Source organism: Epithele typhae (genome assembly GCF_022376455.1).
Source record: "Epithele typhae strain CBS 203.58 chromosome Unknown BXZ73scaffold_116, whole genome shotgun sequence".
NCBI classification, from domain to species: domain Eukaryota; kingdom Fungi; phylum Basidiomycota; class Agaricomycetes; order Polyporales; family Epitheliaceae; genus Epithele; species Epithele typhae.
The window spans coordinates 46,047-69,434 of NW_025954307.1; the positions used below are offsets into that span (position 1 = coordinate 46,047).

General features: G+C 60.9%; 7 protein-coding genes across 7 annotated transcripts; 3 read left to right on the forward strand and 4 right to left on the reverse strand.

Moving 5' to 3' along the window:
* Positions 1–359: 359 nt before the first annotated feature.
* BXZ73DRAFT_107593 (cytochrome P450) lies at positions 360–1,953 on the forward strand (the record flags this gene model as incomplete). The annotated part of the gene is made up of 3 exons (XM_048016960.1): positions 360–550; positions 606–1,710; positions 1,768–1,953. The coding sequence occupies 3 exons, from the start codon at positions 360–362 to the stop codon at positions 1,951–1,953; spliced, it is 1,482 nt and encodes a 493-aa protein (XP_047871705.1).
* Positions 1,954–2,962: 1,009 nt separating this feature from the next.
* On the reverse strand, positions 2,963–5,863 carry BXZ73DRAFT_93243 (uncharacterized protein; the record flags this gene model as incomplete). Its single annotated transcript, XM_048026617.1, has 11 exons — positions 2,963–3,078; positions 3,143–3,387; positions 3,446–3,864; positions 3,926–3,964; positions 4,016–4,104; positions 4,158–4,341; positions 4,401–4,495; positions 4,519–4,961; positions 5,077–5,219; positions 5,351–5,374; positions 5,429–5,863. The coding sequence occupies 11 exons, from the start codon at positions 5,861–5,863 to the stop codon at positions 2,963–2,965; spliced, it is 2,232 nt and encodes a 743-aa protein (XP_047871706.1).
* Positions 5,864–6,428: 565 nt separating this feature from the next.
* BXZ73DRAFT_82448 (uncharacterized protein) lies at positions 6,429–10,483 on the reverse strand (the record flags this gene model as incomplete). The annotated part of the gene is made up of 12 exons (XM_048023714.1): positions 6,429–6,706; positions 6,762–6,897; positions 6,943–7,818; positions 8,133–8,247; positions 8,292–8,295; positions 8,355–8,511; positions 8,539–8,703; positions 8,727–8,806; positions 8,862–9,053; positions 9,106–9,981; positions 10,194–10,353; positions 10,430–10,483. 12 exons carry the CDS (start codon positions 10,481–10,483, stop codon positions 6,429–6,431), a joined length of 3,093 nt encoding a protein of 1,030 aa, XP_047871707.1.
* An 815-nt stretch (positions 10,484–11,298) lies between these two features.
* On the reverse strand, positions 11,299–15,099 carry BXZ73DRAFT_107595 (histidine kinase; the record flags this gene model as incomplete). The annotated part of the gene is made up of 12 exons (XM_048016961.1): positions 11,299–11,354; positions 11,419–11,589; positions 11,646–11,781; positions 11,834–12,931; positions 12,986–13,186; positions 13,240–13,250; positions 13,305–13,443; positions 13,493–13,761; positions 13,811–14,002; positions 14,055–14,708; positions 14,823–14,982; positions 15,037–15,099. The coding sequence occupies 12 exons, from the start codon at positions 15,097–15,099 to the stop codon at positions 11,299–11,301; spliced, it is 3,150 nt and encodes a 1,049-aa protein (XP_047871708.1).
* Positions 15,100–16,283: 1,184 nt separating this feature from the next.
* On the forward strand, positions 16,284–17,884 carry BXZ73DRAFT_93244 (uncharacterized protein; the record flags this gene model as incomplete). Its single annotated transcript, XM_048026618.1, has 6 exons — positions 16,284–16,300; positions 16,408–16,681; positions 16,713–16,865; positions 17,088–17,582; positions 17,654–17,721; positions 17,779–17,884. 6 exons carry the CDS (start codon positions 16,284–16,286, stop codon positions 17,882–17,884), a joined length of 1,113 nt encoding a protein of 370 aa, XP_047871709.1.
* Positions 17,885–19,768: 1,884 nt separating this feature from the next.
* Positions 19,769–21,723, forward strand: BXZ73DRAFT_93245 (subtilisin-like protein; the record flags this gene model as incomplete). The annotated part of the gene is made up of 8 exons (XM_048026619.1): positions 19,769–19,846; positions 19,903–19,977; positions 20,009–20,106; positions 20,174–20,369; positions 20,425–20,539; positions 20,592–20,661; positions 20,724–21,573; positions 21,625–21,723. 8 exons carry the CDS (start codon positions 19,769–19,771, stop codon positions 21,721–21,723), a joined length of 1,581 nt encoding a protein of 526 aa, XP_047871710.1.
* A 622-nt stretch (positions 21,724–22,345) lies between these two features.
* On the reverse strand, positions 22,346–23,252 carry BXZ73DRAFT_107598 (uncharacterized protein; the record flags this gene model as incomplete). The annotated part of the gene is made up of 6 exons (XM_048016962.1): positions 22,346–22,396; positions 22,448–22,583; positions 22,642–22,718; positions 22,781–22,987; positions 23,040–23,168; positions 23,217–23,252. 6 exons carry the CDS (start codon positions 23,250–23,252, stop codon positions 22,346–22,348), a joined length of 636 nt encoding a protein of 211 aa, XP_047871711.1.
* Between the last annotated feature and the right edge of the window lie 136 nt (positions 23,253–23,388).

The window sequence follows — 23,388 nt, forward strand, 5'->3', positions numbered from 1 at the left end:
CTATAGCCCAGGCGGATGAGGGGATCCAACCAGTCCTGATATGTCTTTGGCACATACGATAATATTTGAGTTCTGATCAGATATTTGTGGAACAGAGTGTCGTAGGAGATCATATCGGTTCTATATCAAGGCACGGCAATCGGTCCCGCAGAAAATTGGAAATGCATTGTGGGTAGAAGCGGTGACAGGGGACGTGAATCTTATAGAGAGGGCTATGCGAATAGTGCGGGAACTGGTAGATAGCAGAATAATTGCAGCCTGCAAAAAACAACAAACTGCATACTCTTAACGGGATGAGTGATTTCGTACATATAACCAGTCTCTTCCCCTTCATCGTGGACCCCGCACTCTCCCCTGACATGGAATACACCGACACGTACTTGATCCTCATTCTCTTGGGCATCGTTATACTTTCATTCTCAACCCTCGGAACCAATCGCAATGCTCCCCAAGTCTCCAGCTCGCTTCCGAGTGTTCCCTACCGTCTACCATTCATCGGCTCTGCTTTCGAGTTTGTCCTGGACCAACGAAAGTTCTTCAGGTCTTACCGGTATGGTGCTCTGTCCGTCTTATTACACCTTGAGGTTCTTATCTATTCGTGTCAGCGCTCGCTTTGGTCGCCAATTCCGCGCGTTAATAGGTGGAAGGTCTATCATCGCACTCGCCTCTCCAAGAGCCATGGATGCCGTCTACCGCAACCGAGAGAAAAAGCTCGAGGCTCAACGCGCGTTCCGCCGTAGCGCGCTCGGAGACATCCAGTACCCCGACTTCGGCCGCATGCTCACCGACGTTTTATTTCCCCTCGTCGTCAACGCAAACATCCACTCCGACTTTCACGCCACGGGACCCTCGCTGAACGCGCAATTTGAGAGGTGCTTCACGGACCAGCACGCTCTCGGCTCGCCGCTCGCTCTCCGGCGTTTCGTAATGCACACCCTTTTCCACTCGTTCACATTCGCGTACTTTGGCCCCTCCTTCCCCACCGCGGAGGTGTTCGAGGACTTCGTGACCGTCGACGCCCAGTCGTATTTCCTTTTCAACCCGCTCCTCTCCCCGTTCGCGTTCTCCGCGCACGCCGCCCAGCGCCGCATCCACGCCCGCCTCTCCGCGTACATCGCCCAGTGGGACGCCGCGCCGGGGACCGAGGACCTCCCCGGCATCTCCACGCACGGGAACGCGATTGGCCGCGCGCTCGTCCGCTCCGCCATGCCGCGCAAGGACCAGGCGGGGACGCTGCAGCTGTACATCTGGGGCGCCATCTTCGTCAACACCTCCAACGTCCTCTTCTGGGCGCTCGCGCACCTCCTCGCGGACCCTGCCGCGCTCGCGCGCGTCCGCTCCGAGGTCGGCGCCGCGGTCGCGGAGGGCTTCTTTGGCGCGGAGGCGGACGCGCGCTATGCAGCGGACCCCGCCGCGCTCGCGACGGAGCGCTTCGCGCTGCTCGACTCCGCACTCAAGGAGGCCGCGCGCCTGCACGTCCTCCCGGTGTCGTACCGGGATGTGCGGGAGGACATGGAACTGCCAGACGCGAGCGGGACGGGGACGTTCACGGTGCGTAAGGGCGACGTGGTGGTGCCGAACACGATCGCCGTGCACCACGACGCGCAGTGGTTTGCGGACCCGGACGTGTTCCGCCTGGATCGCTTCGTGGGCGAAGGCGGCGTCGAGGCCAACCGGCACCTGTACACGTGGGGAAGGGGGGCGCATATGGTAAGCGACGTTCTAGCCTACAAGTGTGGACTGAAAGCGACTCAACTCTAGCTGCAGTGCGCCGGCCGGCAGATGGCGAACTACTTGATGAAGATGTTCTTCATCATGATGCTCCGCACCTACGATGTCGTCCCAGCAGACGGCTCCCCGGTCGTCAAGGTGCCAGCGGGAGAGCCGAGAAGCGTTTCGACTATGACACCCGTCACCGACCTCAACATCCGTCTGGTGAAGAGGAACGAATAAGGATATCTGTAAAAGGATAGACTGTATGAGCGACTAGAAGGAAGAACGTGGCCGCATGTGTACCCTGTACTATTTATTAGTGCTCAGCTGTAGTCTTGATTTACACGATGCGCATCTTCGAAGTTGAGCACACCGTGCACCAAACGTGTCGCCCGTGCCCAAAGAGAGCATGCTTCGGGGATGTGTGTACAAACTTGTGCTTCGGGCCTCCTCCGCTGTCTCTGCGCATCTTCGCCCACCGGGAAGGGACGAACTCGCCCGCGTCCACACCGCTCACGACCTGCTCGCGGCGCGTCGCGAGTGCGAGTCCGGCGATCGGCGTGCCGCGCGGGACAAACGTCCCGTCGCGCAGCCCCAGGTCCTTGCATCCAGACTCGCCCAATCGCCATGCGCGTATGGAAGTTCTGGGTGCCAACCCTGGCTCGCCACCCTTTACGGAGGTCCTCACCAGCACTACAATGGACGCCGTATCGGGCGCGCGTTAACCGTGAGTGCTTATATGCGGTGTGTTCAAGGACGCGGTAGGTGGCTTACCTCACAATGTGAGCTTTGTGTTTGTGGAGGTCGCTTCGTGGAATTAAGGATCATTGAGAAAGCTGCTGATCCGGGCCGATATGTCGCACTGCCAGGGCATAAGTGAGAGATGGCAAGCGGCGTGCACCCCCAATTTGCTCGTGTTGCTCGTAGACGCCTTGTTGCGTGTCCCTCTAATCTTTGATGCATTGATCACTTCACTGTCTAGATCTCGAGGTGTGCCCGGACGATCTTCGAGGCGTGGACGCCCTATTTCTCGGATTCTGGGCGCAGGTTCTGTATCTCACGCTTCACCCAGATCTAGCAACGGACACGGCAGGAGTCCCGCGCTCACACACCTCCACGTCGAGCCTGTACAATGATTCGGCGTCCAAAGTCCAAGAGATGGCCATTCCAATATACGATGAGTGCGACGACAGCGTGAGGCAAAGCGACGACACAAGAACAACGTGGAGATCGCGAAAAGCTAGGATCATCATCCCGCCGCCGCCAGTACTCGCAGCGCGATGTCCGATACCGCCTTCTCGAGCTGCGCGTTGAACGACGCCTGCTTCTGCACACGAGACTCCTTGCCGAAGCGCTTGTACAGCTCTATGCATAGCAGACGAGGATGTCAGACCCGTCGTCATCGCTCAATGTTGGAAGGTGCACTCACCCAGGAACCGCTCGCCAACCCAGAGGCGAAGCGGTGCGTTCCCGAGCGCAGGTTTGCCGTTGTTCTCGCCCTTGACCGAGGGTGCGCCCAGGCCCGCTGCAAGCTGGTCGCAGGTCTCAAGCATCGACCGTGCGTGGTCCCCGAACGTGTTCAGATAGTGCGCCGTGATCAGCGAGAGAACGAGCGCGCGCATGTGGTTGTCCTGCGCCTTCGACGCGAGCTCCATCGCGCGCTTGAGGTGTTGCCTGCGTCTCAAAAGTCAGCCACCGCCGTCCCCCGAACTAGCATATACGCAGAACGTACTTCGCTTTGAGATGCTCTGAGGTGAGGCACGCCTCGATAATCTGCGCGATGGCCTCCAGCGCTCCGCCCCCCTTGCGACACATCTTGATGACCTCCGCGCCCTCCCGCTCGAGCCCGTCCTCGTCCTCGTAGTCGTGTGGCCATTCGTCGTCGACCTTCGAGAGGCCGTCCAGCCATCCATCGCCCATTGCGGCTCGTCGACGTTCCATCCCGATGCGCAGAGCGAGCTGTGCGGCACGCGCAGTGATGTAGACGTCACTCTTCGGATCTGCGTGATGGGCGGCGGTCCGGTAGCAGCGGAGAGCGCGGGCTGGTCGTGCGAGGGCGTGTGCAAGATGGGCGTGATGCAGCGCGATGCGCGACGAGAACAGATGGAAGACGTTCGCCGTGCGGGCGTGCGCTATGAGCACGTTCAATGTCTGGCGTACGCAATGATCAGCGACCGGCTCCATAGGCTGACGCAAAAAGGCGAAGACCAACCTCTTCCGCGGTGTCGAACTCGCTCCTCATGATGGAAACCTGGAGCGACCATCAGGAGACGCGCACAAGACGTAGAAGTCATCCACTTACCGCGATAAGTTCGCACAGCAGGTCAGCTTTTATCCTTGCGAGACGCTCCTCTACTTCCTGCATATCTCCACCATCGGACCAAAGGGAGACTGCGGGACGATGGAATCAATTTCAAGGGTTTGACGCGCTTCCAGAGACTCACAAGAAATATCGCGCAGCACCTCCGTCTCCCAACTTGCAAGTCCCTCCGCTGCGAACAGTTTCCGCTTCGGCTTGCGTCCGCAAGCGTCCCTCTTCGAAACGCTACTAACAAGGAATGTCAAGAGAAAGAGAACTCTGGGATGCGTGACTTGAACGAAGAGGGAAGGACTGGACGAGAAGTGCAGCTACGAAGCGCATACACTCAGTCATCCGCTCCCGCAAAAGGACAACGACGCAGACGCACCTCGACCCATCCCTCCGGGAACTTCTCCAGCACCTCCGAGTCCATCAACGCATGCAGGTGCGACAGCCGCGGCGCGGCCTCCGCTGCCTCCCCGACTTGCGTGAAGAACACGACCGACAGCACGAGTAGGTGCACCGCCATCGCCGCTCCATCGGGTCCTCGAACGTGATGAACGTCTGCTCCTGCGGTGGGGGCGTCTGCTGCTGGTGCTGGGCGGGCATCGTGCCCTCGCCCCCGTTCGCGTTCGCGCTCCCCTGGGTCTGTGACTGCGACGGCTGGAGCGGTTGCCGCCTGGGGGTCGTCGCGGGCTCGTACGAGAGCCCGAGAGCTTCCTCGGCGCGCACGATGGCGTCACGGACGTCCGCCCACAGGCCGGCGGCGACGAGCGTGCGGGTGCGGAGGACGCGAGCGAGGATCGCGACTTGGTTGTGCCGTTGCGCCGTCGCAAGGTCTTCGACGGTTTGGATGGCGTCGAGCGCGGCGTAGACATCTTGCGCGCTGGCTGGGAGGAGAGAGGGGGTGCGCTGGGAGGTTGTGGTAGGGGAGGTTGGGAGGGCGTTTCTTCGAGGACTTTAACTTCGAGGACTTTGTTTTCGAGTGTGAGGAGCACTGGTGGAGGGAATTTCGGAGGGATTGGGGCCGTCAATAGGCTGATGAGACTGAGTGTGCAGAGTACACGGCGTGGGGCGGGTCGTTGGGCAAGAAGGACGCGATGAGGGTGCGAATCTGGTTGCGTGCAAACTTGATCTTCTGCTGCCACTGGGACAACTGCACTTGGAGAAGAGAGAGTTGGTGACTATATGCGCGAAGAGACGGGTGCTGTTGGAGTGCGGGGCTCATAAGCGGCAAGAATGGGAAAATGGTTAGGATATACCTTCTGGGCAACCATCGTCTAGCGGACGATGAACAGACGTAAGAATACGGTGGATGGTCGCAAATGAACCGCTCACCCCTTTGCTTAAAGCCTTCTCGACCTTTATTTCATCCTATTAGTGTCCAGACGGAGCGCACAGATGATGTTCACGCACCTCGAATTCAATGTCCTTCGCCCACGGATGCTCCTCGCTCTGGCTGAAGCCCCCGCTAATGACCCTCATCCCTATCTCTGCGATGCCGGCCCACGCGCGTACTTCGATCTGCGGAGATATTGACGGGAGAGACAAGCATTTGCGCAAAGCAGTGAGAGAGAGGACCAGCGAGTGGATGTAGTGCTTGTGGTTGGGAGGGTGCGCCAGGATTGACGGGAGGCTAACGAGCATGATGGACGTGGGGATGGGTTTCAGCTTCGGGCCTTTCTTCGGTTGTGACTGGGGTTGCGAGTCGGGTGTAGACTTGAAGCTGGAAGGCAAGCTGGAGAGGTCGGACATTGAGAGGGGGTCGGGGGAGGACGAGTAGTGTGGCTGTATGCGCTGTCGCTTGTGTGGCCGAGGGTTAAGATCCTGGCTCGAAGGAGCGGGAGGCATCATATGGGAAATCATGTGAGCGAGACGGCGAAGGGAGGGAGGGACGCGGGCACAAAGGCCTTGAAAGTGGTCAGAGCAGGGGTCGCGGGCTGAGAGACGCGCCGCTGCTTGTGAGTCACACATGGGTGGCAAGTCGCGTAACGTCACACTCGTGACTGATCGCGTTTCATCACCCCGTGACCCGGAAGTCGTCGGTTGTTATATATTCAATTGAGCCACTCAAGTTCCCAGATTTGACTCAGACTAAACAATAGGAGCTACCCCTCCAGTTACAATGAAGTCCTATACGCTCAAAAAATCAGCATCTATGATACACTGGCGAGAAGGATGCATTGCGAGAGCATCCGGATTCCGAGCACTATATATCTTTACTGTCAATAAACATCGATAGTAGAATGAGTAGAATGTACATTATGTAAGGCGACTGGGACGTAACAACGGTATCTCAGGGTGAGGGTGAGTACATCCGAGCAAGATAACAGAGCGGGGTCCATGCGTGTGTGATAGCAGGTCGAGAAAGCAGGTACAAAGTGGCTTCCGCGGGGTTACAGTACATCAAAGGTGATCACGGCGACGGCGACGAAACTGTCCGTCGAAGTCGTCGGATGTTATCATCTAAATCTGGCGGAGGGTCGGTCGGGTTCCAGTGAGACCCAGAATGGGGATGCGCACCGTTCATTTTGAGTGGCTTGGGCAGGAAGTGGTCCATGCCTGCCGCCTTGCACTCGTCTTCGCTCTCGTGCGTCACGTTCGCAGTGAGCGCAATGATTGGTAATCGACCGGACATCGTCCCTCTGGCCTCGAGCTCGCGGATTTTCCGCGTCGCTCCAAACCCATCGAGTACTATACGCCGTGCGGTAAGAAGCATGGACTAGCGTGAGGCGGAAGAGGGACTCACCAGGCATCTGGCAGTCCATCAGGCAGCACACGAACTCAGTCTGACGGACCGCGTCGAGTGCTTGCTGTCCGTCGTTTGCGGTCGCGACGGCATAGCCTAGCTTCTCCAGCAGTCGCTGTCCTAATCGTTGATTGATCTGCACGCTAGTTAGATATGCTCTCCCAGCGGCAAAGTCACATACCTGATTGTCCTCAACCAACAGCACCAATGGTCGAGCTGACACCGGGGCAGCTTGAACAGGCGACAACGGGATCACCTCTACTTCCCCAGTCGCCTTCAGCACCCCCTGGCCGTTTGCGCTCGCGCCCCCCGGGAGGACCACCTTCGAGGGAGCCTTCTCCCGCAGCGCCGGGGCAGGAGGGGGCAGCAACCCGTCCTTCCCCTCCTCATCCGTCTCCCCGTCGCTATCGCCGTCGGTGTCACTCGCGGCCGGGAGCGCGAAGCGGACCTTCGTCTGCCGCACATGCGCCCCCATCCGCCCCTCCGGCGCCTCCACCCACTCCGCGACGGTGTGCATCACCACCGGCCGCTTTACCAGCACGACCGCCGCGCCGTCCTCGAAGTCGTCGTCGAGCGGCGCGAGATCGTGCGCGTCCGAGTGCACGACGAAAACCGCCACACGTGCCGTGCCGTGCGCCTGCTCCTGCTCCTTCACCCGCATCAGCGCGCGCAGACCAGGCGAGCCCACCGCGGTCTCAGTGTCTGTCCAGATCACGTCGACGCCCGCCGCGAGCTCCGATGCGGACGCCGACGGTGCGCCTGCACACGCGGTGTGACCTGCGGCCGCCCACAAGCGGAGGTACTGCTTCTGTGTGCGCGTGTCACGGTACACCACGCGCACGCGTCTCCGACGGTGCACAACGGGGACGCTCGGCTGCCGCTCTGGCTCCTTGTGTGGGTGCGTGCGGGAGGACGTGGGCGATGGTGAGCGCGAGTGCAGCATCACGGGCAGTTCGACGGTGAACGTTGTGCCCTCACCCTCGGTGGAGTCGACGTCGACGGTGCCGCCCATGCGCTGCACGAGGTGCTTGACGATGCTGAGACCGAGGCCCGTTCCCTGGTGTGTCGAGTAAGCGAGGTGTTGGCTTGACGGAAGGGTTCGAAGAGCGCGCTCCGGAACGATTTCGGGATCCCGCAGCCGGTGTCGGAGACGCGAATCTGAAGCTGCAAGGGGCCGACATCGTGGCCGACAGGCAGATGTAGCCTTGATCGCAGAACTTCTGAGCGTTCGAGAGCAGCTGCACCGGATGATCAGCAGCGCAGTACTGGGAGAGACATTGATACTGACGTTCATGAGCACGCGCATGGCATATGTCTCGTCAAGGTAGACAGACGACGGCACGTTGTCGCCGTTGACACGATCACGTCTACCTTAGGCGAGCCGGGCTGGATCCCCCGAGCTTCTGTGATCTTGGCCACGTCTTCGAGCATCTTGCGCACCTCCATGAGCACGGCCGAGCGGAAGCTCCGAGTTGTTGCGGTCGAGCTATGACGTCATCAGTAAGACAACGACACAGTCCCAAGGCGTACTTTACTGAAGTCTACAACACAGCGGATGAGGAACTATGAAGTCTCACGTAGTCAAAAGCGTACCTAGGACATTTCCTGCGATCACGTTGATTGCATGGCACGCCTGCTGAATGCTTGTGACGTAGAGCGACTGCTCCTCCGTCAACTCCGTCCGCACCAGCAGCTCGCAGTATCCGTTCACGGTATGCAACGGCGTCCGGATCTGCACCGTGTCAACGAACTGTTCCCAAAGAGCCGAGGCACGCACCTCGTGACTCGCCACCGAGATGAACTGCTGCTTGAGCTCGATCGCCTGCTCCGCCGCCTCCTTCTCCGCCATGATCCGCCACAGCGCCGCTTCGTCAGGATCATCTCCGCCATCCGGTTCCGCGCAGTCAGCGCCGCGTGCGCGAGCAGCGCGCTCGACATTACGCTTACAGTCACCGCGACACCCACGATGACCACCGGCAGGAACGCCGGGTAGCCCGGGTCTGGAACGGGAGCGGCGCGGGTATAGAACGTCGCAGCCGCCATGCCTGTGGCGCCAGAATGAGCGCTAAAGACACGCAAATAGTTGAAAGTCGGGCCCACCGGTGTAGTGCATCGACGAACACCCCGCGGAGGCGATGGTGCTGAAGACGATTTGCTGTCCAAAGTGCGACTCCATATGGGACATCGCGAGGCAGCCCACGAAACACACGACGACCGCGACCGCGTACGACAGCGCGACGAGCGGCCCGGACCACTCGATCCGCCCCTCGGGGATCTCCATCGCCCACATGCCTGGCGGTCATGATTCAGCGCATGCAACCTGCAGGGGAGCGCAGAGACATACCGCTGTAGTGCATGAACACGATCGCGGCTGCCCAGACCGCGGCCCGAATGAACAGGAAAGGATTAACCGAGTTCCAGTACTTGCTGCACCAGTACCGGAAGCCGAAGTGGGGGATGGGTCGCTCCTTCGCTCTCGCCCTGATCCTCAGCCGTGCCTCCCGACTCAGCACGTGCCGCAGCGGCTCGTTCCATGAGTTTACAGACGAAGACGACGTGGTGGTGCTCGTAAGCGTCGCATCGTGCGTGAACGACATCGAGATGGAGCCGTCAGAATTCGAAGTCGAGGTGCTGTCGGGCGATGAATCTATTGACTCCCGGCGCGAATCAGGATGAAGCGTGGACGTCGCTGTGGTAGATGTCGATACGCCCTTGTCATGATGAGGTGACGTAGTCGAGAGCCGGCGTGGAGGCGTCAACGGATGCGGTGCTGGGGCCGACGAACCGTTCGTGTGTTGCTGAGTCCCCGGGTGATGTCGAGGGATGGGCGCGTCGTTCGCGGTTCCTCGCAGAGCCTCCAGGTCCTCGTCGTGGTCTTCACTGCTACCAGAGCTGGTGTGCTCCTCGTCGTTCTCGTCCGCGAACGGGCTGTCAGCGACCACGGGCAGAACGGGCTGGGTGCGGTCATCGGTGTCCAAAGGTGCATAGCCGTGCTCGTGCTCGTGAGTGCGGCCGAAGGCGAAGACGCGGGCCAGGCGCAGACAGAAGCGATGGTTGATGCGAGAGATCCAGACGATGGGGACCGAGTTCTCGATCGCCTCGCTCGCATATGGGCTCGAGAGCGCGGCAAAGGTGAAGATGACGGCGATGAAGGCGGAGAAGATGGTCCAGGGGATGTTGAAGGTGACGTTGACGTCGAGCCTGCACGCGAGCATGCTGACTGCGAACAAACAGTCAGCATATATGCCCGTCGAGCCTGAGCACGCTGTAGCGTCATGATCGCGCCGTGCGTGGCTTGAACGCCCTCCGGATGACGAGGGCAAGTGCGACGAGACACACGCCACCCCCCACTCCCTGACCCTGCACTCGACGCCCAAGCCCGTCCACGTGCACCCCACGCCCCGCTCAGAATAGAGAAACTCAAAGGCTCACCAAAGTGCATCGACCAAATGGCACAGAACCCAAACGCGACGCTCGCGAAGGCCGTCCACGTCCAGCGGAGAACGGGGCGCCGGGTGTACTTTGCGTGGATCATGATTTGCGTGCTGGTGTACGCGCCGAGCCACGAGACGAGGTAGGAGAGCGCGACGAGCTGGCAGGAGGCGCGCGCCGGCGTGCGTGCAGTGTCAGACTCGAAAGTGGTGTGCGTGCCGCCGAACGTGACGCACCTCGGGGGCCCAGTGCCGCACGAGCTCCCTCTCGGGGGCGGGAACGTCGTCCATCACGGCAGCAGAGTTCGCCAGAGGGCCGGGCGGGGGAGGGATGGCTGGGTGGCAGGAAGGCGCGAGAGGCGCGGGGGGCGTCCCCCGTCAGTTCACTGTCCCTAGTGTCAGGGTCGTCCGCGTCAACGCGTGTGCGAAACCGCAGGCCCGGAGCTGGCCAGAAGACTTCATGCTCACCCGATAAGCGACCGTCGCTCGCCTTCGTGTCCCACCCCTATAGTTCGAAGGCGACATAAGCGTGCTTTCCGGGCGCATATATGCACACAAGAGGCGGCGTCCGGACATGGCTCGTCGCAGAGAGAGAGGGAGAGAGAGGGAGAGCAAGTCGGAGCAGCAAGCATTTATAATGTGATCGAGATCGTCCGATTGAGGAGCAAGATTCCCACAGGCATCTATCTACTCAATCTCGGCAGCAGCCACGGCTCCCGCGGCGAACCCTACGTACGGTTCGCAAAGTCCGATATTGTTGCGGTGCATGTCAAACGGGCTCGCAGGCTCCTCTACCCACGAAACGTTTGACAAGGAGCGTCGAGTATCCCATTATAATCACCTGACAACCCAACACTACCTGAGGAGAACAATCTATGATACAGTCATGACAGAGCCAGCGAGTCCGTGCGTACGCGGAGTAACACGGTAAGCTACATCTTCCGAACCAATGCGAACAGAGCAGGGGTATCTCGGTGCGGGGGTGACATGCGTACAAGTACATCTGAGCGAAGATAAGACAGCTACGAGAGGAGCGTGTATGCAATAGCGATAGCGAGGCGGGGACACTGGCGTCCGTGGGGGGTATAATACAAAGGGTCAAAGAATCACGAGACGACGACGGGGAGGGCCCGTCGCAGGCGCCGAACAATGGCGTCGAGATCTGGAGGTGAAGGGTCGTGAGCCGCGCGATATATACAGATGAGCCGTTCAGAGTGGGCGCGTACCGTTCATTTTCAGCGGCTTTGGCAGGAAGTAGTCCATGCCGACCGCCCTGCACTGCGCCTCGCTCTCTGGCGACACGTTCGCAGTGAGCGCGATGATCGGCAATCGGCCTGAGAGCGCGCCAGTGCGCTCCAGTTCTCTGATTTTCGTCGTGGCGTCGAAGCCGTCGAGGACTGTGTGGGTCGTCATTAGACGCATGTCTGAGCGCGAGGTGGAGGGGACTGCTCACCAGGCATCTGACAGTCCATCAGACAACACCCGAATTCGTTCGTCCGCACCGCGTTGAGGGCCTGCTGCCCGTCGTTCGCGGTAGAAACGACGTAGCCCAACTTCTCGAGAAGTCGCTGTCCTAATCGTTGATTGACCTAATCGGCGGTCAGACGCAGTGCCAGCGTGAAGTCAAGAAGAGGTACGCACGGGATTGTCCTCGACCAACAGCACTGTGAACGGGTGCACGCTGGGAGGCGACAGCGGGATGACCTCCACCGCCCCTGCCGTCTTCGCCTTCAACGCCCCGTTCCCCGCACGCATCTTCCCTCCTGGGAGGGCGATCCTCGACAGCGCCTTCTCCCTCATCGCCGGGGGCGGCATCGGCACCGGCGCCGACAACAACAGATCCTCCCACTCCGCATCCGTATCGTCATCCGTCTCCGCGTCGGTGTCGCCGTCGGTGTCGCTCGCGCCCGTGGCCGGGAGCGCAAAGCGCACCCTCGTCTGCCGCACGTGCGTCCCCATCCGCCCCTCCGGCGAGTCCACCCACTCCGCGACGGCGTGCATCACCACCGGACGCTTCACCAGCACGACCGCCGCCCCGTGCTCGAGGTCGTCCCCGAGCGGCGTGAGGTCGTGCGCGTTCGAATGCACGACAAATACCGCCACGTGCGCCGCCTCCTTTTCCTCGCTCGAGCCGGGGCTACCCGCGGACGGTGACGAGCCGCGCATGAGCGCGCGCAGCGCAGGGGAGCCCGCCAGGGTCTCCGCGTCCGTCCAGACGGCGTCGACGCCGTACGCGAGATCGGCCAGGGTCGCGGACGCTGCGCCCGCGCATGCAGCATGGCCGGCCCCCGCCCACAGGCGGAGGTATTGCTTCTGCGTGCGCACGTCGCGGTGGACGACGCGCACGAGTTTCTTTCGACGCGCGACGGGCCCGCTTGAAGCATCCGGCGCGGGCGGGTACGCGGGAGACGGCGCCCGCGACGGGGGACGCGAGTGCAGCATCACGGGCAGCTCGACGGTGAACGTCGACCCCTCGCCCTCAGTGGATTCGACGGAGACGGTGCCGCCCATGCGTTGCACGAGGTGCTTGACGATGCTGAGGCCGAGGCCGGCGCCTTGCCGCGGCCGGGTGTGCGAGGTGTCCGCCTGGCGGAAGGGCTCGAAGAGCGCGCCCCGGAACGCCCTCGGGATCCCGCAGCCCGTGTCAGAGACGCTGATCTGCAATTGTGTGGGTCCGGACATGGTCGCAGACAGGCAGATGTAGCCTTCCTCGCAGAACTTTTGAGCGTTCGAAATCAACTGTCCAGCAGGGTTAGAGAGAGGCACCGAGAGCGACGGCGTAACATGACTGACGTTCATGAGTATACGGAACGCATACGTCTCGTCCAGGTAGACCGAGGCTGGTACGTTGGTCGCGACCGAGACCATCACGTCTACTTGTGGCGAACCAAGCTGGGTTCCACGAACCTCCGTAACCTTCGCGATGTCTTCTAGCATCTTGCGGACGTCCACGAGCACGGGATGTGCGGAGAGCTCCGCGTTGTTGCGGTCGAGCTGTGACGTCATCAAAGTGAGCGCACACCGCGGGTAAGTGTGCTGAGACGAACCTTGCTGAAATCTACGGGACGATGCTTCAGCGGTTGTATGGAACAGGAAACATGCGAACTCATACCGAGAACGTTCCCAGCGATCACGTTGATCGCATGACACGCCTGCTGAATGCTCGTGACGTACATCGACTGCTCCTCCGTCAACTCCGCCCGCACCAGCAGCTCGCAGTACCCGATCACCGTGTGCAGGGGCGTCCTGATCTGCATATAGTCAGAAACTTGCGCACACCCAGGAGCTACAGGAACACACCTCGTGGCTTGCGATGGAGATGAACTGTTGCTTGAGCTCCACCGCCTGCTCCGCGGCGTCCTTTTCGGCCATGATTTGCCACAGGCGCCGCTTCGTGAGGATCACCTCCGCCATGCGGTTCCGGGCAGTGATCGCCACGTGCGCAAGAAGCACACTCGAAACCACAGAGAAAAAACCGACGACCGCCATGATCGCGACGGGGATGGACGCCGGATACCCCGGATCCGTCACGGGAGCGGCGCGCGTGTAGAACGTCGCGGTCGCAACGCCTGCGAAAACGGTGTGAGTGACGGGGTACGGTGAAGGCAGGGCGCTCACTGATGTAGTGCACGGAGCTGCAGCCTATCGACGCGATGGTGCTGAAGACGATCTGCTGCCCAAATTCCGACTCGATGTGGTTCATCGCGAGGCAGGCGACGAAGCACAGGACACACGCGACCGCGTACGCGGGTGCCACGAGTGCCCAGTTCCACTCGACCCGCCCCTCAGGGATCTCCATCGCCCACAAACCTGGCGAGCATGGATGAGCGTATGCGATGAACGAGGGCGCGCGTGGACGTACCGCAGTAGTGCATGAACACGATCGCAGCCGCCCAGACGGCAGCGCGCAGATACAGGAAGGTGCTGACGGAGGTCCAGTACTTGCTGGACCAGTATTGGAACCCGAAGTACGGGACGGGGCGTTCGTTCGCATTCGCCCTGATCCTCAAATGGGCCTCCCGACTCAACCCATGGCGTAGTGGTCCGTTCCACGACTCAGTCGACGAACACGTGGTCGCACCAGGCGTCGGCGAGATCGAGCTGGAGTCCTCAGAGCCCGAAGTTGAACAGCTGTCGACGGACGAATCCGTCGATGATCGGGACTGCACGAGAGGCGGCCTTCTACCGTCAGGAGGGGTAGCCCTGGTTGTATGCGGTGCGTTACCGGGAGTCGAGGGCCTATCTTCAAGATCAGCGACAACGGGCAGGATGAGCTGACGGTCTTCACAGCTCAGAGGAGCGTAACCTTCCTGGGGGCGGCGGAAGGAAAAACGGTCGACTACCGCTTGCCAGAGTCGCGAAACGCAGAGGACGGCGGTCGAGTGCTCAATCGACTCCGTTGCGTATGGGCATGCCAGCGCGGTAAAGGTGAAGACGACGGCGACGAAAGCAGAAAGTATGGTTAGGGGCATGTTGAAGTTGACCTTGACGTCAAGCCTGCAGGCGAGCATACCGACTGTGAAGGAACAGATGAGTACACGCGTCTTGAACAGACGTATGGATGCAGCACCCAGCCACAGTTCGCAATACAGCAAGCTCTGAGGCGCATATTGTGAACTGGAGAACTCACCAAAGTGCATCGACCAAATGGCACAAAACCCAAACGCGGCGCTCGCGAAGAACGTCCACGTCCAGCGAAGGACAGGGCTCCGGGTGTACTTTGCGTGGATCATGATCTGCGTGCTGGTGTACGCGCCGAGCCAAGAGATGAGGTAGGAGAGCGCGACGAGCTGGGGGGCATGCATCAGTGGACGTCGAAAGGTCTGAAGCCAGTGCTGACGGACCTCAGGGGCCCAACGGCGGACAAGCTCTCTCTCAGGAGCGAGGGCGAGCACGACATGATCCATGGCAGGGTGCGCCTGCGGGCGAGTGAGGTGGCGGTCGCCGGGGGTGGTCAGGAGCAGAAGGCAAGACGAGGCGGAAGACGTTGAGCAGGAAGGCTGGGGACGAGTTGCGCTTACACAATCAGAAGGTTGGGATCGAATCGGTGACGTATGAAGCCGCACTAGTCTAGTATGCGCGCGCGCGTTTGGTCCGTTTCAAACATTAGTACCTTGGATGTGGGCTTGTGTTCAGACGAGCATCCTTGGTATAAACCGCTTGTACACAGGATACTACTCGGTCGTGTCGCACACGGAACCAAGGATCGACTCGACGTTGACTTTATTCATTGACTTTCATGTATATGCCGCATGCACCGCATCGTAATTCTGGCGGAGTTGCCCTTTGAAGATGACCATTTCATCGTAACGGGAATGAACATTGGAATGTGCTGAACATACTGCAAATCTCGCCTCCGATGCCGAGGTAAGCGCTGGCACGCGATTGGCGGTGCGGGCGCTGCGTCCCTACCGACGGAGACACCGCTCAGCTTTGACGAAAGTGCCGGCCGCAGTAGCCTAGGTCAACAGACCGCAGGACAGAGAAGTTGGAGTCGATCAACGGGAGAGCTACTTATTGGAGCCAGAGACGGGTAGCCGATGGCGTGATCTTGGTGGCTGATGTGGTGGTGGCTGGTGGTGACTGGTGGTGGGCGCTGGGGCGCTAGGGTTGCGACTGGGTGGGTGTCGAGGGCGTTGAGTATATGGTGCACATACTTTGGCTGAGGGCCGGAGGGGCGTCGCGGGGGGAGAGACGTAGGGTGGAATGCGTAGAGGCGGCCGTGGATGGCGACGGGCTCGAGGGAAAAACAAACTTGGCCACGTGGGCGCCGAGGATAGACGTGAGCTGAGCAGGGAAGGCGACTAACGACTCTCACCGCGATACCACCACCAGCAGACGCTGCTTGCACTCTCCTTGTACTTCCTCTGTAGATAGGCCCAGGATGCAGCGGGTGTGGTCGACGTACCTCGACTCGAACGGGCTGCCCATCTCGGGCCCTGGGGCGAGGACGCCGGAGCCGGTACGTGAGAAAGCCTCTGTGCACGTTGCCGCCCTTGACGCTCTGCCCGCACCCGCGCTTCCTCCTGCTCTGTCACCGCCCCGTCGCTCCTGTCTCTCGTCCTTTAAATCGCACATGCTCTTCGCCTAGATGGAGCGCAGCCCGTCGTGAGTCTTCCTCCCATGTCCCAACCCACGCGCTCTCATCCGCCCCTCGACTATGATCCCTACAACCCTCACCCTCCCGGCCTCTTCCACCCCGCCCCCCTCGACAGCCACTCCCGCTCCTCGTCTCTAAACTCCCACTCGCCCTCCGTCCAATCCAACACAAACTCCACTCGTTATATGCTCGCCGGCATGAACAACAACAGCAGCGGTCTCGACCCCCCAACCCTCCCTATGGCTCCCGCCCGGGCTCCTTCCGCTCCTCCTCCCCCGGCACCGGCACCCCCCTCATGGACACCAAGGGCCTCCCCAGCTCCCTCTCCGTCAACTACCTCCCCTCCAAGTTCTCCACCCTCACCGGCGGCGGCGTCCGCCTCCGCAAGGGTGGCAAGGGTGCCCCCATCCCCATCCCAAGCGCGGTGGGGGCCGAGATGCCTTCAAGGCGAACGAGGCCCGCATGCCCGGCGAGGGCGACGACGATTACGATGGTGTCGATCCCGGCCGCAAGGGTGGCCGTCGTCTCCGATGGAATCGTTTCAAATGGATCCTCTTCGTCGCCAACCTCCTGGTGAGTCATCTTTTCGTTCTCCTCTCCTGCGCATCATGCCTCCTGCCGAACGCCGTGCGGTCGCTGTCTTGTGGTCGGGACGTATGGGCGGGGCGCCGGATCACCTTGCCTACCCTTCTGTCCTTGGCATTATCGGTGGAGCGCCCGTGGCCTGGCACGCCCACGCATGTCTCGCTTGATCCGCTGCTTCCCTGCCTGACACTCATTGTCCGCCTCCTGCAGTTCTCGATCTACTCGCTTGCGGGCCTCATTTCCACCCTGCTCGTGTACTTCAACGCATGGACACACGCAGACATCATCCGCGTAGGGAACCAAACGGAGCTCATCATCTCCACCGTCGCCGCCGCGCTTGGCGTCCTCACCTCGGTCATCGGCTGGGCCGGGATCCTGCTCAACAACCGCGCCTTCCTCGCCGTCTACTCCTTCCTCCTCTGGATCTGCTTCGCCCTCCTCGTCACCCCAGGCTACATCACCTACAAGAAGCGCACCTTCAACCTCGAGGGCAAGGTCAACGCCCAGTGGTCCCGCGACCTGGGCCTCGATGGCCGCCTCCGGATCCAGAACCAGCTCCACTGTTGCGGCTACTTCAACCCGTTCATCGAGGCCACCGTCTCCCAGACGTGCTACGCGCGCTCGCTCCTGCCCGGATGCAAGGCGCCGTACATCGAATTCGAGCGCGTCGTCCTCAAGCGCTGGTACATCATCGTCTTCGGCCTCGTCCCTTCCAGATCGCGATCATGCTCGCCGGCCTGTTGTGCTCGAACCACGTCACGTACCGCTTCGGTAAGGGCATGATGCCCAAGGCGTACCGCCTCAACATGAACTCGATGGCGGTGATCATGGACAACTACGCAAAGTAGGTGGCGCGTCGATGCCTCCCAAGACTCACGCTGACTTTGGTGCCTTTGCTTAGCCAACTTGCGGAGCAGTATGGGAACGACGTTGCGTCGGAGGTCATGTCGCGCTCGCGATCGAACCTCCAGCTCGACGCGATGCCGACGGTGGGGTACAACAAGTAAAGTCATTTGTGAGCCCACGATGTGCGTCTGCTCTTCCCCTCGCGAACATCCGGCCGGCGGCAGCCGTAACGCCCCCCCCCTCCTCCTCCCGTGCCGACGACGACAGACGAACCTGGACAGACATAGCACGCGCGGACGACGTAGCATACCACCCACGATACACACGAATACCCCACAGTCCTTACGGCTAATAGACACTCTTTCCCGTGCATCGTCTCGTGGGCCGGCTGCCGTCTTGCCCTCCGCGCGGAGCATCGTTACTGACTGGTATGGACGAGCTCCCGCATTTTCGCCACCATCCCCCCATAATCTATAGCATACGTAGCTGCGCCCATCACGATTTCTGCTCCGTACATTCGTCCCGCCCCACCCCCTTTCGACTTTTGACAATTAGCGTAGGACATGTATTACTCGCGACCGCTGCGCCCACGGACATTTTTCCTACATAGTTCGGTTCGATTACCCAGTGCGAGCATGTTTCGTGTGGTAGGGACGTGCGAAAAGCATGCCTGGAAGCAGTGAGCTCCAGGCCCTATGTATGTAGCTACACCAGATCTGGTGGGCGTGTCCGGATGAGAAGCCCGGCAGAGCGGGGAACCCGCAGGTCGCATCGAAGCCGATTGGTTTAAACGGTAAGTAGTCTGGAGAACGACGGGGAAGCGATGGCGCGGAAGTCGCGAGACACGGACACACAGGTCCGTGTGTGGTCTCGGTCCAACGCTTCGATGACGAGCACCCGAATTACTGCGGGAAGGTCGTGTTCCATTGTGCAAAGAGTGGGGCGCCAAAGTCACATCGAATCGCATCCGACTTGAGCTTGAAGCCACGGCGTGGGTCCACGTGATTGGGACTTTTCTCGATCATTTACAGCCTGAGGCTTGCAACCATTTGCATACGAACTGTAAATCCTGCGTACTGCCAAGTGCAGAGTCGGTGAGTCTCCATATGCTACGCTGGTGCCTACATCTATCACTACGCGCCCTCGCGCCTTTCGGTGAGTTAAAAGTTTGTCCCAGGTTGTGCTCATCTCCGAGGTTGGCTCGCGCTCATTGCGCCGCGTCTTATCTAGAAAGCGAACCTAGGAGGTCCGTTCGGAATCTATTCAGACGACAATAGCTTAGACTGAACAGCACTACTAACCACAGAAAGTGGAAATGTAGGCCACACTACCTGTGTGCGGCGTCCCCTGCAGCGTGAGCTACGTATGTAAATCTCACGGCGCTGGACAGTCGGCGAGACAGATCCGACATTCCGGAGCTCTCGCTTTCGTAAGTGCATTTCAGCATGCAACAGCCGGGGGCTGACATAACCGGGTGTACATTTTGCAGGTAATCGCCTACATGGATTACCGAAGCCACCTCTTTGTAGTTGACCCTCACCCGAATCCACCAGCGCCGATCTGTGACCATTGCAGCGACTTGCGGTAATGTCGGACCCAACATCAGCATATGCTCCCATGTGAAGTTCACACGAAGGTGTCACCGGCCACGCTGCTCGCTGTACATTGGCACAGCATCAGGAACAGTATGTGTGAATGGCAACACTGGCGCTTCGTTCATTGCAAACTTCGACGACGACTGACAAAAACAGCACAATGGCCACAAGCAATTGGTACTTCCCTCTGTAAGTACAAGGCATTCGGCAGGCAAGTCGCGTAGTTTTGTTGCTGATCAAACGTTGCGACCATCAGGCGTCAGGCTTCAGGACCAATACATACAGGTTTCGCTCAGCCATTTCCTCAGTTTCCCATACGTCCACCCGGACCATATGGTCGCGTACTGATGCGCGCACCGCGGGCGGTGTCTTTTAGTCTGCTCCCGCCGCCTATTTAGCGACCCTCCCTCGCTTCCAACCAAGCATCCTGTGTCCCCGCCCCAGCCCGGTATGATCCTCCCCAGCAGCTTCGTCGCGCTCGCGCTCGCCTCCCTCGCCGCCGCCGCGTCCGCGCCCGCCCGGCGTGCGGTGCACGAGACGCGCCGGTTCACCCGCGCGGCTGGACGCCCGTCCGACGCGCGGAGCCCGACCTCGTCCTCCCGCTCAGCGTCGCGCTCGTGCAGTCGAACCTCGATCGCCTCGACGACTACCTTCTGGACGTCGCACACCCGGATCGCCGAACTACAGCAGCACTGGACGCCCGCCGCCGTCGCCGACGCCTTCCGGCCATCCGCGGAGGCGGTCGAGGCGGTCCGCGCGTGGCTCACCGCGGACGGTACGGTGGACGCGTCCGCGTCGTGCTCAGCAAGGACGGGACGTGGATGCGCATGAATGCGACCGTCGCGGAGGCGGAAGCCTCCTCGGGACGGAGTACTACGTGTACGAGCACGCCGACGGGAGCGCACACATCGCCTGCAAGGACGGCTACAGCCTGCCCGCGCACGTCTCGAAACACGTCGACCTCGTCACACCGACGCTGCACTTCGCGAAGCCCATCAAGCACGAGAAGTTTGGTAACGCTATCAACCCTTTGATCGGCGCCGCACAAAAGGTGGGAGAGTTGTCTGTTTGAAGATCGGACATGACGCTCACCACGCAATTCACAGCACGTCCCTACGGATCTGTCCACCTGTGACGAGCTCATCACTCCGGACTGTCTGCGCGCTCTCTACAACTTTGAGTACAAGATTTTGGCTGCGAACAAGAATGCCCTGGGTATCGGTATGCAGTCGTCTTCCTACCGTTTCTACGTTTACTCACACGGGCATCACAGTCGAGTACTCGCCCAACATCCTGCTCCCCAGCGACCTCGACGTCTTCTTTGGCAACTTCTCCCCAGCCAGGTCGGCGACCGCCCCACGCTGATCAGCATCGACGGCGGCAGTTTTACCTCTGGAGACGCCAGCGACCCGAACTTGATCGGTGAGGCGAACCTAGACGTGCAAACCGCGATGGGTCTGCTCGGGCACCGGCAGCAGGTGAAGCTCTACCAGGTCGGGGACGTCACCGGCCTCGAGTCCTTCAACAACTTCCTCGACGCCCTCGACGGCTCCTTCTGCGCCGGCGACGACCCCGAGTTCGACGCGACGTACCCGAACGACCAGCCCGGCGGGTTCACCGGCCCGGAGGCCTGCGGCAGCGCGCCCACCACGTTCGTCATCTCGACGTCGTACGGGTACCAGGAGGCGGACCTCACGCCCGCGTACGAGCAGCGCCAGTGCGCCGAGTACGGCAAGCTCGCGCTGACCGGGGCCACCTTCGTGTACTCCTCCGGCGACTCTGGCGTCGAGGGCTTCGACGGCTCCTGCCTGAACGACGCCGGGGAGCAAGTTCAGGGCGGCACGCGCTTCAACCCGACCTTCCCGGGCGGGTGCCCGTACGTGACCTCCGTCGGGGCGACGCAGGTGGTGCCGGGGAACAGCGTGCGCGATCCCGAGAGCGCGGTCTTCCAGCGGTTCCCGTCCGGGGGCGGCTTCTCCAACGTCTTCCCCGTGCCGTCGTTCCAGAAGGCGGCCGTCGCCAACTACCTCGCGCACCACGTCCCGTCGCTCCCCGCCGGGGTCTTCAACGCGTCTGGGCGCGCGTTCCCGGACGTCTCCGCGAACGGCCTGAACTACTCGATCGCGCTCCTCGGCCACCTCCGCCCGATCTCGGGCACGTCCGCGTCGGCCCCGCTGTTCGCGACGCTGCTCACCGCGGTGAACGACGCGCGGTTCGCTCTCGGCAAGAGGCCTGTCGGCTGGATCAACCCCGCGGTACGTGGATCTAGCATCCCGACTGGCTCTTTCGCTGACGCCCCCACGCAGATCTACGCGCACCCCGAGATGTTCAACGACATCACGAACGGGACGAACCCGGGCTGTGACACGGACGGCTTTGCGGCGTCCGCCGGGTGGGACCCGTGACCGGGCTCGGGACGCCCAACTTCCCCAAGATGCTCGCGAGGTTCCTGCTACTCCTTAGAGCGGATTTTCCTGTGTGTCTGCCACCTCCTCGTGTATTATACCACTCGTTGTATGCCAAGAGGAAAGTCAAAATCATCATGATCGGAACGGAAAAGTATCCATTCCGTTCGTGACTATCATTTCGCAGCACTTGCTCGAAGTGCACTGTTTGAACGTGCCAATTTGAAGCTAATATGCCGTTCCGCGATATCTCTCCCACCTCTCCTCGTTGCCTTCATACTTTTCACATGGTGCAATCCGCATGCCTCCTATGTACAAAAAATCACCAAGAAAAATCACTAGGATAAATGCGCGAGGAAATACTGGCGCACCCCAGACACGACGGTTGGCGCCGAATACATAAAGATACTATCGCTCCGCTTGAAAAGCGCCGAAGGAGGCGACAATGTCAATTGTGAGAAAGTCACGACTTCGTTACTCAAATTGCGAGAGCTCTACTGCCAGAATCTCGCTGTTTTTCGCCAGTGGCTCGTAGGAACCTCTAGATATATGTCTCATACAGATTGTAGCACAGAAGTGCGAGGGCAGGTGGGGAGAGGCCGACGGAGCGCGTCGATGTTGCTCAGGCACGCTTGACAGCATCGTAGTTGGTCCACGTGGCCAGCACCGCGTCCTACGACTCCACCGTCAGCGACCGAACGGCCAGAAGCCGAGACAGACTCACCAGGTCCCACGTCGCCTTGAAGATCGGGTGCGCGAACACGTCCGCGACGTACGTGCGCAGCCGCGCGAACCTCTCCTCGTGGGTGTACGCCTCCCACGCCTTGCGCCCCTCCCCCGCGGGTACTTCCGATATCGCGCTCGAGGCACATCAGCGCGCGCGCGAAGAACGGCGCCGCGACGTTCTCCGCCATCGACCACTGCCCGAACACGAACCCGCCGTCGCGGCCCGTGGGCTCGTCCGGGTACCGCCGCGCGGTCCCGGTCAGCTCGTCCTGGTAGCGGACGAACGCGTCGAGGAGCGCCTGGGGGTGCTCGCCCTCGTAAAAGACGTCACGGAAGGCCTTGGCGAAGGCGAACTCGAAGCGGAAAATGAAGGCGCGCACGCGGCGCGCGCGGCGAGGTCGGTCGGGAGGAGGTTGGCGTCGGGAAGGGCCTCGGCGAGGAACTCGAGGATGGCGAGGGACTCGTTCACGCCGACTGTGCCCGGTGGGGGGTCGGTTGGAGAGAAGTTTTCGGGCACGTCGAAGGCAATGGCTGGAATCTGGATACTCCGTAAGAGGTCGCCCGTACTGGCAGAAAGATGGAAGACGTACGGCGCCGCTGGGGTTGATGTGGCGCAAGTACCACTCCGGGCGGGGGTTGGTAAACTGGAAATCGTGGAACGTGTAGTTGGCCTTGGCTTGCTCGAGCGCGAGCCACACCCGCTGGCCAAAGTGGGAGCCCTGAAACGGAGTGAGCGAGGTATGAGACGCCACGCAAAGTGGACGGACCTGGACGTTGTAGAGGATGATACGAGGCGATGGCATGGTTGGGAGAAGGGGAACGTGGAGAGCTGGAGATGGACCGATGCCTGTCACCCTTTTATGCAACTGCGAGGCGGCCGCTCAGAGCCTGCTCAGCGCGCTCGGCAGCGCACAAGCGTTCAAAGTCGACGCGGACCGC